General features: G+C 39.3%; 1 protein-coding gene across 1 annotated transcript in view; it reads right to left on the reverse strand.

The window, feature by feature from the left end:
• Positions 1-7,282: 7,282 nt before the first annotated feature.
• LOC139722485 (CCR4-NOT transcription complex subunit 3-like) overlaps positions 7,283-13,509 on the reverse strand; it is a 29,006-nt gene continuing 22,779 nt past the window's right edge. The window contains exons 15-17 of the mRNA XM_071633775.1: positions 12,829-12,961; positions 11,847-11,972; positions 7,283-9,246 (exon numbers count right to left, since the gene is read on the reverse strand). Of these exons, the coding sequence (XP_071489876.1) occupies positions 9,151-9,246; positions 11,847-11,972; positions 12,829-12,961 (355 nt within the window). The 3' untranslated portion in view covers positions 7,283-9,150. The remainder of the gene's footprint in view (positions 9,247-11,846; positions 11,973-12,828; positions 12,962-13,509) is intronic.

Consider the following 13,509-nt stretch of genomic DNA (forward strand, 5'->3'; position numbering starts at 1 on the left):
TCTACATGGAATAATGTTCTCTCCCTTATGATAGTGTAATTTTGAGGTGGATTTTAAATTTCACGTTTCATCCTGACACACGCTTAAAGGGGATGGCAAGTAACTGATCAGTGGGAATCAGTGGGAATGCTGGGGGATGATTGTTCCAATCCTTATGGGATTCATTAAAGAGTACATAATATATCTATTGTTGTGTGAAAATTATTTGCTTCAGAATGGTCTCATATTCAAGTAATGTGCAGTTTAATGTTTCCAGGTTAGCATGCCTGTACAGTGACGGGGCGATCGTTAACGGCCCGTTAGCGGGACAATGAAGTCATCGCAAACTATTACTGGTTTGTAAACTATACAAGCTATTCGTGGTCGATACTTATTTACCAACTGTTGGCCCTTTCCTCCTAAAAGCCTCTGTTGCAAGGTCCCGTTGTTATACAAAACTATACATTAACTTGATGCACAGAATCCATTTTGTACTTCACGATTCCATGTCTTGACGAAAAATTGAGTGAAGCTATGTGACAACTTCACTGGGCAAGTCGAGGGGATGACACTATTCACCTCTGCCAATCGCAACACATGTATGCGGTTGAAACTCCCGTCTGTCACGTAGGCTGACTTAGTTTGTGAAAGCATAGGGTATGTCAAAATTCCATAATTTTATATACATGTATTCTGATTAATCAGACCTATAGATTTGATGAACTCTCAACCATTTCATTGATCTGATTTTACTCAATTCGTTAAAGCCAACCTGAATAATGCGTAGCGATGCAATTAAGCGCGAGGTACAAGTATAATATATCTGAGCAGCACACCATTTCCCGCCTTGCTGCAATGTCTCTGCCTTTCACAGCAAAAGAACATCCAAATGACTTTACACACACACACACGCACGCACGCGCACACACACACACAAACCAAATATATAATTACATCACAGGTTTTATCATCTTACCGTGCATGCATCAGCATAATTGGAACTAAAGAAAAACACAAGAAATACACGTATATGACTTAAATAAAAAGACAAAGGATTAACTAAAATGGACACCCGTGTATTTGCCAGCAAAGATTTATTACCGTCAACGTGTTTCTCACTCCGCTCAATGGAAGGAAAATACATCTCTCATATCGTTGCCACTTTGTGAAGAACAAAAAACAGGAATATAGGAAAATGAAGAGGTTGATCATAATGAACGACAGGAAAGAAAAAAAAAATACAAGAACTCTCACTTGATGAAGAAGTTTCACAAATATGATGCTCAAGTTCGGATCCGGTGCTGGACGAGGGACCAATTCACAAATCATCATGTTTTTCATATATGTATATATATATATATATATTTTCTCTCTCTCTTTGTTTCAAATTTGATGCTCATTCATACATAGAACATGAGGGAATTCGGTGACAGATTTAGACGTACTTGTCTGAAGACAAATGGTGAACCTGGAAAATGGGTTTTGCTTCAATTGCAGAGTCATTCAAGAAAAGTCAAAACTACACAGATACAACACATTACACAAACACAGAATCAGCATATCCCCTTAAAAACAAAAGAGAGAGGAAAAAAAAAAAACCCCAGATGTCTGAAAATTATTGAAATGTCAGAATGCATTCAATGTAAACAGAAGACACTGTCTTCTTTATTTCAGTCAATATCACATCAGTTGATGATAATGTTGGTGTCTACATTTGGGCAGTTCAAAATTAAAACATTGGAATCTGACATGTCTTTGGAGCAGTGTTCATTGATCCACTGGAGTTGGATCAAATTAAATCAACTTCCCTCTTGCAAAAGGTAAACTCCTCTCCCTGAAAAGCAAAGGGGACAGTGCATTAAGTTTGCTTCTGTTTGTGTGATGTGTGTGTTTTCTTTCTTTCTTTCTTTCTTTTCTTTTTGTTTTTTGTTTTTGGGGGGGGGGGGGGAGGGATAGGCAAGGCATCGTACCAGTTCCATATTGAAATTCTGTGAACCCAAGGGGCAAAAATCCATAGCAACCTAAAACACTTGCATAATCTAAAATTGTCCTACCTTGAAACAGGTAATAAATGCATGATGTATTAGACTCCAGTTATAGAAAAGCATTCATGAAAGTTATAGTATGAGTGGCATTACTCAGGTCACCTGTAAGAAGCACTGTTACACTTGAACATGTGAGTGACAGAATTCCTTCATTCACGAGTAAACACTGTGACTTGTCGAGGGTTGGATTATGAGTATCAATGAACATAAAACTCTGTGGTCTTAAAATAGCAAGATGTTCACCACTATATAATACATATATCATACTATGACCAACATGTTTGTCGCAGGAACAACATTTAGAAAGAAGTACATCAACGGTTCTTCTTAAACAGAACACTACATGGCAACAAATTGGCCTTTCGACTAGCTGGAATACTTGCTCAGGTGATCGCGGAGGCACTGAAAATAGTTCGCAATAAAAAAAAGCTTCCCTCTTTACAAACGAGTCAACAAAACCTGTGAAGACACAATGATTGCACCATGAATTTTTCTCCAGATGAAAAAAAAAAAAAAAGAGTACCATGGAACTGCATAGGAGTCTTGATGTGAGGTGATTAATATCTGACGAAATGTGCACTTGACAATATTGTGTGCATTCGAGAGCATCTTTTGCGTATCACACCACATTTTATGACTGATATCCAAAGCAAACATTATTACTACATTTTGAATTCCCATGCAAAATGTAACGTGCTCCACCCCCTCCCACCTTCCTCCCTTATGGGGCCCCTTACTTTAAAAGACACGATGCATGGATTGAGAACCAAAGGCTAGTTGCCCTGGCAACGCATCATCCAATGATTTCAAGAGGAAATGCTTGACCACACCCAGAATCCATACATCAAAGCTGGAAACAAGATATTATACAGAGCTACATGCTGACCAAATCCAGTGGAAGAGGAAGAGTTTGGAATACAATGTACTTTGAACAAAGACCGTCATGTCATGCTTACACAAAAAACACAAACAGAAAGAGAGAGAAAACTATCACCAAATAAAAAACACTCATTAAGACGCAAATCTTTCATGAAACCCATAAAGTGGCAGAAAAATTCCTTTGAAAAAACCCCAAAGCACAAACAAAATATGTAACACAAGGTGCAACATATCTGTGCCATATTTGGACTCGGATCCACACTGTTGCTCACATACTACCAACCTTCACCACATCCCTGTAACATGAATTGTGAGATAGGTGAATATATGGCATGTTTCCAAGCAACATAATGAAGTGCGTGATGAGGTGGATATACTCGGGAGGCAAACAATACAATTTAGATGTTGCATGGTGAGCATGAGCAAAGGAAGGTTGGTTCAGTGCCGAGTGTCACACGTCATTTCTGAAATACCATGCAGATCAACCTGCACTTGGGAACTGACTTGGATAATTTATTACACATACATACAACATCCTCACCAAGGAAAAATTATATAATTGAAACATGCCTTCGACATTGACACGAGGCAGTTCTGTGAGAACTCATAGGTCTGTCAGATTTTCTTCAATTTTGTTTCCCCACTCGTTTTCTGCATTTGCTTCACTGTGTTAACTAAATTTCAAATATTCTTCTTATGGTAAACTTCTTGTTCAATGTTTCCAAATACCACAGCCATATTCCTAGCTTAAAAAAGCATTCTGATCGTCAACTGTAAATACAAAATCTCATTTGAATTTTTTTGTTCATATTTGTGACAAAAAGAGTCCATATTTGCTTAAATAGACACAATCTTACCATTACGTCCACAGACTAGAAATCTGTAAAGAACACTGTTATTTCAATGATTGCTTTTACATTACACAAATGTCTCCATTAATTCGTATTTTAACAATCACATGTACTTATACTCTAATACATGAATACATTGCATCATGGGATCCAAATTTGTATTTGGTTTTACAATTTATAAAAAAAAAGAGTAAAGGTCAATTTCATTAACAGAATATGATGGTTCTGAAGTTACATTCACACATCAATGCAGCCTGTGACATGGAGATGATTTATGCTGAATCCAAGAATGGTACAGTTTTACAAGAAAAACAGAGGACAAAAAGAGAAAAGTATGACTGCCATAATGGGAATAAAAATCAAACAGCAGACAAGGCCACTTGAAGAGTACTGCTTTCTTCTCAACCCAACCCAGATCAATCTTCTCGCTGAGTTGACTGGGCATATTCTCTCCAGGTCTGTACAACTGTACCACGACATCAACTTTCACAATCTTTTATCGGTGGATCCATATCCAGACATCCACATCTTGCGGTCTATTTCAATGTCTTGGGTATCACGAAGCTAGTGAAGATACAGCAGCAGTGTTGTGAAGTAGATACACTTCACAACACTTCATCTGTAAACTGTGGATGAAATGAAACCATACACACACTGATACACACAATTCATGCAACTTGGAAATGGTGCGGGCTTGGGCCGTGTGCTCACACCAAAGAGGTTATATACTAGTTACTAGAGTGCCTACCGGCTACTCGTCATATGCCTTGTACAATTGCTCTGTGAGCACACAGAGCGAGGCGCTAGACTTGCCACTTTTGGTAGACAGCACTCCTTGCTAGTAGACTCATAGCTGTGCACAAGGAGCAGGAAAGGAGTGTGGACTTACAGCACGCCCTGTCCAATTGTTTTGCAAGCGCAGAGCACACGCACCTGAGGCGAAGTCCACCATCACTAAGAAGGCACTTCTACATCTCATTGTGATCACAGAAGTCTGCCTTCTATCAGTAGCAAGTATATAACCTCTTTGGTTGACACTAACCTTCTACACTTTTTTGGGGGTCTACATACACTTTCTTTCCTTCAAACAAAGCATCATCGTGGACAACTCAGCTCAGCTGTGTAACACAGCACTGTGTTCTCTATGTTAGAACTCGTCCTGATGTACCAACTTAATAGAGTGTTTCCCAGAATGGAAGTGGCCGACTTGCATTAACTGCAGAGTTGCATGTGATATCGGGGACTTGTGTCCGATTTCTTGACCTGCTCTCGCATGCATGGTTTGGAACAACCAGGCAAGATCTGTAACTCCATCTCACCTTACAGATGAGTACAATCAAGCCTCTTGTGTGGAGGGTAGCAAAAGACTCTGACCAGTAATACTTGGGAAATGATGAAGATTGGCAAGTTCTAAAACTTTTGTCATGTATGTACGAGTGAATGACCGTAATCCAGGTATGAACGAGTGGTTGGCATCTGTGATCCAGGTATTGCCCCCATTCTGCACGAACGTAAACTATCGACCAAATCTCATATAACGATACATGCATACGTGCACACATACCCCTTTGTTCTCAATATGGAAGGTAAAATGTGAAATGTTAGCTCAAGCTACTTTGTGAGTTGGCAAAGGCCAGTGACAGAAATTTCCTGTTCCTGGAGTTTCTCTTTTGTTTTTTAAAATTTTCTCTAAATAGGTTTTTCTCCGACATTCATAGAAAGATGCAAGACTTTTTTTTTTGCAATTGTTCCATTACCCTGCAAATCGGAATTTAGAAATCATGCTTGTTAAATTCCTGTGGAAGGGGCTTACAAACATGGGAGACTTTGATGTGTTATGTCCACCAATGCTTGGTAAGCTGGTGAGAAGATAATGAGGTTTCGCCGTCAGAACAGATTATACATAGAGTACACTGTAAAGCAAGATATATTCGTGGCATGAAATTTTCACGAATTGGAGCTGATGGCCTTTTTCGTGGCATGAAAGTTTTATGAATTGCCACTGGCATTCAATAAATATCGCGCAGACAAGAACTTTCGCGTGCATTTTAATTTCGCGAATCTTTGCTCCTGCTAAATTTGCGAAATTAAAATGAACGAAAAAATTTTTGTTTTTATGGTAGCAGGGCTCGACACTCACTTTGTTTTTGTGGAGGCCTGCTAGGGCCTCTAAATTCTTTACATCTGAAATTTTGGTGGTCTGAAAATATAAGGAAACATAACAATCCATTTTGAATCTCAGTAACCTGATCGAGGCACCACAAGATACTCTTTTACCAAGTTTGGTGGGCCGACATACTTTTTAGTGGCCCCTGGCCACTCATGTTGAGCCCTGCATTATCATACCCACAAGGCAGTCTCTGGCACTGTGTACACTTCAAATACATGAAGCAATCTTTCCACACACTTTACAAGCCTGCATAGGCATTCGAATAGCCTTGATTCACTCGGCAAGAAGTATTCTTATTGATACGATAGTTAGTGGGGTTGGGGAGCTCTACTCACACATAACCTAAATCTTCCTGATGGATTTCTTTGGATATCTCTATCTCATTTTCAATAAATCAAAGGATACTATTTGGTGATTTTTCTTCTTTCAAATCCCTGACATTACACGAAATGTGGCGCAGAAAACTATGCAGGAAATTTACCTCAAATTGTGTATGCATATATGTTTACATGTTTGAAAAGGTGGGGGGGGGGGAACTCCACTGCTCTTTTGTCTACTTGTGACACATGAAATTGCTTCCTGTTCTTTTTCTTTTGGTTCCTCTTATCTTTTTTTTTTTAAATGAGCCAAGAAAATGGGATTTCATCAGGATTTGAACCTGAGACCTCCAAATTGCTAGCCAGGTGCTCTACCAACTGCGCTATAGAAAGCCCCAGTACAGTGTTTGTCCCCAAAACCCTTAATTCTCAATGCTTGTGTGGTCAGAAGCTATAGCAGTGTGTGTGTGTGCGTGTGTGTGTGACACACATGCACACACTTAAACCTGACACAAACCCGAAGGATAAATCAACTTGGGAATAAATGCGAGGGAACACCAAAGTGATGCAGCTTTTTGAGTATGTAACAAATGTAAACAGAGGGAAACTGACCAGAAATGAATATAATTCATTGGTGGAAAAATGAGCAAAGAAAATGGGATTCCATCGGGATTTGGACCCAGGACCTCCGGATTGGTAGCCCGGTGCTCTACCGACTGTGCTATAGAAAGCTCTAGTACAGCGTTCGTCCCAGAAACCCTTAATTCTCAATGCTCATGTGGTCAGAAGCTATAGCAGGGTGTGTGTGTGTGTATGGGTACGGAAAGACGTTTACTAAAATGGTGCACTGAGAATTGGTTCAGCGAAACACTGCAATATCATCCCAACGCAGTAAGTTCACTGGGCATGAACTTATTGTAGCAATACTGGAAACAAAAAGGCTGACTGGTAGAGATGAAGACTTATTGCACGTTTTCTTGGAAAGGCAGCAAACACTGTCGGCACGCTTTACATCTCTGACTGACATGGTGACCCCTCTCTCTAGAACTCCCATGTTTGAATATTTATCATGGGATTATGCAAAAGACCATTTTTATCTTAGGTTGACAAGAAATGCATCCTCCGTGGCTGTGTAACAACATATCAGACTTATCACAGTCCATGGTCGAATTGTTGCAGTAAGCAACAGAGAACTCGAAAGTGTTGGGTAAATTTACATACCTGACTAGATCAGGCTTACTGTGTCTCCGATGTACGCTGGGGGTATTTCTTCTGTATATAGTTTTGGACTCCTCTAAAGCTTGCTTGCATTTATTGAATTTTTCAGCCCATACTCCGCACTGATACCCACAGCAGTAAAAAGCCACACCATTTAACCTAAGGCAAATAGTGCATAGCAAACTCCTGCGTCTGCTCGACTCTCACTGCTACACTGTACAGTTCATGTCTCAAAAATCAGCACAAGTACTTCTCCAGAAATGTGTACTTTTCCACGCAGGAATGCCTTCCCTTGAACTTGGCTTATGGCCACCATCCCCAAAAGATAATGATAAATACTTCTGGATAACCAATACTCCTGCGACTGGCTTGTAGTAGTACTGTAAAGTGAAAACGTCATGATACCATTCCATAACTCTAAGAGTCCCATTTTACTTTCAAAAAAAAAAAAATGAATAATGATACAAATAATCTGCACATCAAATAAACCGAAAAAAACAAATATCATGAACATACGCAAACATTGATGAACACAAAGGTACCTCAACCTCCTTCAGAACAGAGCAATATAAGTGATTCTAGAAAACATCAGCCTTCTTTGTGACATATGTACTCCACGTAAACGCTTATGTCTAGCACACTGGCATGCGCGAGAAAACTCCTGGTAAGGTAGACTGATTGCCGTAGAGAGGAAGCTGGGTGAAATGCATGCACTTTGGTGAACACAAGAGATTTACAGGCTATACACTATGATTGCACTTTGTGTAATTGGCAATTTTACATACGCTTCTCAACTTTTGCTGTCCCCGATTATTGTGTGATACATACTCAATCTGCGGAAGGACAACGGTGAATAATAACAAAGAGATGTACCGACAGACCCAGTCATAGTGGATTATACATGTTAGGTGCAGCATTAATCATTCCGTCCACTGCAGTCTACGATTATCCTCCCAGGCCAGGAGCTATTTTTGGAATGTGACAACAGCAGGAGGGAAAACAGTTAGCCACTTCCCAGAATAGCAGGAAAGTAGCAGGCAACATTCGAGATAATACCACAAAAAGTTCGCGTCTGAGCAGGTCGAGTCCACAGAGACTGAAAGAGAATTCCCTGCGAAAGATACACACAGAACTGAACTCACAGGATTTAGCAATGAGTGATTACCGTACAAATCACTTTTCATGGAAAAAAATATCAGTGAATAAAGTTAAAAAAAATAGAGAGAAGTAAAACAGAATACTGGAACTTTGGTAATGAGACAAGATGATAGAGGAAGAATAAAGTGGGCAACTTACATGACCAAAGAGCTTGACGATACTGCTTGGCTAAAAGTTTTTAGAAAAAAGTTCATCTTTTTTATCATTTTTTTCATCATATCCTTGTAAAATTATGCCAAGATAGATAAAACGTGTCTGGAATTCTTACTCCCGAGACATACTTTGTTTTCTTCTTCTTCTCACTTTGCTGTTCTTCATTCACAAACTGTACACGTTGACAAAAAAACGACGACGAGTAGACCACAGGTTGGGCTTGAGCACGGCGCGGCCCAACTCCCAGAGAAGATTGCCGAGCAATGTTTTTTTGAATAGAGAGTTTTTCACACGACACACACCACTCGTCCTTGAGGTAGCGTGCGCCATCAAGGGGAGGTGCGGGGGGTTAGGCAAGGAGGGTCCTTCCCAAGCAACACTCAGAGTTCTCTGTCCTCAAGGTACCGGTACTCAAATGTGAACCCTTCCTTCTTCCGTTGTCCCCACTTCTCGTAGTCAAAGTAAATGTATGTGCCCTGCAGGAAAATGGGGAGACAAAAATATATATATTTATCTTTTAGTGATCGTGAAGTCTGTAATCTCATTGGTCAATCACACTCAGACCAACCACTGAATATTTTCTGTATTCCGTGATATGACGTCATGACATTCCAGGTTACGCAGCAAAGACGCTTAAATGAGAAGACGGGAAAGTGCGCACTAATCCTGTACAAAACAAATGGACAGTGCGCGGTCCTCAAGCGTATTACGCACATCACCTGAGACCACTCAAAGGCGCTTGATAAACAACAACAACAACTTCAAAGACAGCGTGTCTCAGGTGATGTGCGTCTTTGCCTGAGTCTTACAGCTAGCTGCGCGTGTACGATGCGCGCATACAGTAATCAGCTTGTGAGACGTAAGTCAACATGACTGACAGCCGGTGATTTCAACATCATTCACGAGAGGAAATCAGCGAGAAGAAGGTTAGCTCTTTACACATAAAAAGATAAAATCGCTACCCCGTGCTTGTTCTTACGAAATACGGGAAATATCTACGGTCTGGTGCCATATTCCATTCGGCCTCCGGCCTCATGGAATATGGCACCAGACCATAGATATTTGCCCGTATTTCGTGAACAAGCAGGGGGTAACTAATAATATTTTGCACGTCAGTACTATCACCAACTCCAGAGGTGCAATCACCAGAAAATGGGCAAAAAATGACAAAAAGTATGTGACACCAAAATCACAGTTGCACGGTTGGAAGCATTGTTACAAGCACCTGGTACACTTACACATAATTGTACATCCTGTAACAATGGCAACAAGGAAAAGTAGAAATTACGCGGTGCGTAACATATGTCCCCGCCGGAAGTAGCATTTTGTAACAAAATGTGCAATATAGGTAAAAAATCAAGGTCAAAGGTCAAAGAAGTCAAAGGTCAAAATTCTGTGTAGAAGTTTTGAAGCCCTCACCTAGTGCCATCACATAAAGCAAATGGAATCGAAATTGGGTTAGAAATGGCGAAGGAGTAGCATTTTGTAGCCAATGTACAATATAGGTCAAAAATCAAGGTCAAAGGTCAAAGAAGACAAAGGTCAAAATTCTGTGTAGAAGTTTTGAAGCCCTCACCTAGTGCTATCACATAAAGCAAACGGAATCGAAATCGGGTTAGAAATGGCGAAGGAGTAGCATTCTGTAGCAAAATGCACAATATAGGTCAAAAATCAAGGTCAAAGGTCAAAGAAGTCAAAGGTCAAAATTCTGTGTAGAAGTTTTGAAGCCCTCAACTAGTGCCATCATATAAAGCAAACGGAATCGAAATCGGGTTAAAAATGGCGAAGGAGTAGCATTTCGTAGCAAAATGTACAATATAGGTCAAAAATCAAGGTCAAAGGTCAAAGAAGTCAAAGGTCAAAATTCTGTGTAGAAGTTTTGAAGCCCTCACCTAGTGCCATCACATAAAGCAAACGGAATCGAAATCGGGTTACAAATGGCGAAGGAGTAGCATTTTGTAGCAAAATGTACAATACAGGTCAAAAAAATCAAGGTCAAAGGTCAAAGAAGTCAAAGGTCAAAATTCTGTGTAGAAGTTTTGAAGCCCTCACCTAGTGCCATCACATAAAGCAAACGGAATCGAAATCGGGTTACAAATGGCGAAGGAGTAGCATTTTGTAGCAAAATGTACAATACAGGTCAAAAATCAAGGTCAAAGGTCAAAGAAGTCAAAGGTCAAAATTCTGTGTAGAAGTTTTGAAGCCCTCACCTAGTGCCATCACATAAAGCAAACGGAATCGAAATCGGGTTAGAAATGGCGAAGGAGTAGCATTTTGTAGCAAAATGTACAATATAGGTCAAAGGTCAAGGTCAAAGGTCACGACTGAAATTCTGTGTAGAAGTTTCAAAGCTCCCATGTAGTGCTATCATATAAAGCAAACAGAATCAAAATTGGCTCATAAATGACAGAGAAGTAGCAAATTGAAGATTTTGATCACACATGGACGCACACACGGACACACGGACGGACGGACGGACGGACACACGGACGGACACACGGACACACACACGTACGGAGCCCGTTTCATAGTCCCTGCTCGAACTCGTTCGGCGGGGACAATAACAATGGTACGCTGATAACGGTAATAATGGTTATGATGATGATGATGAAAATTACAGTAATGTGACCATCATGATATTCATTATACTGATTATACACAGCGATGTAATACTGTATGTGCTGCCTTTCTTCGTATGTAGGAGCAGTATTGCATTGTTGTGTATAAATGTAATACTGTTACTGTAACATAATCTATAATAATATAGCCACTACGGCTCTTCATCATGCTGTGTCACATGCCTCTGGAGGTGTTTTAGTTTTAGTTTTAGTTTAGTTTAGTTTAGTTTAGTTTAGTTTAGTTTAGTTTAGTTTAGTTCAGCTTAGTTTAGCTTAGTTTAGTTTGGTTTAGTTTAGCTTTGTTTAATTTAGTTTAGCTTAGCTTAGCTTAGTTTAGTTTAGTTTAGTTTAGTTTAGTTTAGTTTAGTTTAGTTCAGCTTAGTTTAGCTTAGTTTAGTTTGGTTTAGTTTAGCTTTGTTTAATTTAGTTTAGCTTAGTTTGCTGCACACAAAGCTCACCTGCTCAAATTCCTCTGTAATTGTCTTGGGCTCCTCGTGCCTCTGGAACCACATCATGTACTTGGTGTGAAATCTCCATGACTGCCTCTTCAGTGCCTTGGCTGCCAGGTATTGAGCCTTGGTTCCCTTTGGGGAGTGGTGATACAAGCAGGGCAAAAATACAAGCATACAAAATTACGAAGTCTTCAGAGAATATTTTTTTTCTCTCCCCCCCCCCTCCACACAGTGATTTGTTAATGTATCTTTTTTAAAATTCTTTTGTCAACAGCAATTTCTTACTCAAAAACATGTCAAGTCCCTCTTTCGTGACCGAATGTAAAAATACAATGGCAAGAGAATGTCTAATTTTACAGTACATTCTGTGTTCTACCCTATTTATCATACATATACACTGTATCTATTGCTTATATTACATAAGGTTTCCAATTTTTTGTACTTTTGTATTATTTTGGATTAAATCTTAATTTTCCAATGGACCATGTGCTTTGAAACATTCGTATCAAGCACCTAATATATGTATTGTATAATTACTATTATTATTACTATATCTATTAAGCAGAGAACTGGTGTCACAATGATAGAAATGTGAACAGCAAACATTCAACGCCAGAGTTCCGCTCAATCCAAGCCACTCAGTCCTGATGCCTAGGAGCGTTCATTCTCTCATCTCTCTCACAACATTTGTCAGGGTACAAAATGATATCACTTGACTCTTGAGATGCTTTGGGCAGTATTCACAGTACTGGACATTAAAGTATAAAAGACAAATTCTAAATTATAATTCAGCAATGATAAATGTCTCATGTACTCAGATTATACACAACACAGTTGTAAATTTTTTTTTAGCATTCATATTTTGATAATGGTTTTGTCAAACCTGATTCTTAATTTTGCATAATGTCCATACTAAAATGTTCTGAGTTATATCAACCACCAGCAGATTTTGACCTACAGCTGTCCCTCTCAAAGCCAGAGCCCTTACTTCTTGGTAGTAGAAGATGAAGAATAACGTCTCCGTTGAGAGGCGCATGAAGAATTCCAAATTTCCCATTTTCAGGGGCATTGTTTGACAGTGGTAGATGGGAGTTGGGCACGGATTCCTTGGCAGGTAATTTCTGTCCAAGCGCAATAAAAAAACAAAAACAACAGTCAAACAATGACAGACCTCAGAGCCGCAGTGCAGATGGTTGATCTGATAAGGACAGCTGTATACGACAAAAGTGGCAGATTTACTTCAGACTTTTATTTTCCATTGAAAGGTTGCAAAAAAAAAAAAAAATCCCAAGAACTGCTGATTGCAGCTGAATCTTGCAGTCCAGAATCACTGCTCATCAGATTTTTTATTCATTTATTTATGTTTTTTTCACAACAGTGACTTATATTGTATAAGGTGATTTCCACAGATTCTTAATACATTGGAAAAGTTAATACATTGGAAAAGAAACTCCTCAACAGATCAGCATCAAACTACAAAGAGTGATTTCAGACACTGGAACACAGTTTTTAAATATGAGACTTTGTGTGTTTTCTTTTAAAGTGAAACTTATTTTACACTCATTGTTGATATCAAGACAGATGAATGTTTCCCATTCAAATTCAAATGTTGGCATCATCAATACTCAAAATTGTATCAATTTCACTCTATGTCTACTAATAACTACTT

The sequence above is a fragment of the Diadema antillarum genome, unplaced genomic scaffold, assembly GCF_040938485.1.
Source record: "Diadema antillarum isolate AM-2024a unplaced genomic scaffold, OU_Dant_1.0 scf00000166, whole genome shotgun sequence".
NCBI classification, from domain to species: domain Eukaryota; kingdom Metazoa; phylum Echinodermata; class Echinoidea; order Diadematoida; family Diadematidae; genus Diadema; species Diadema antillarum.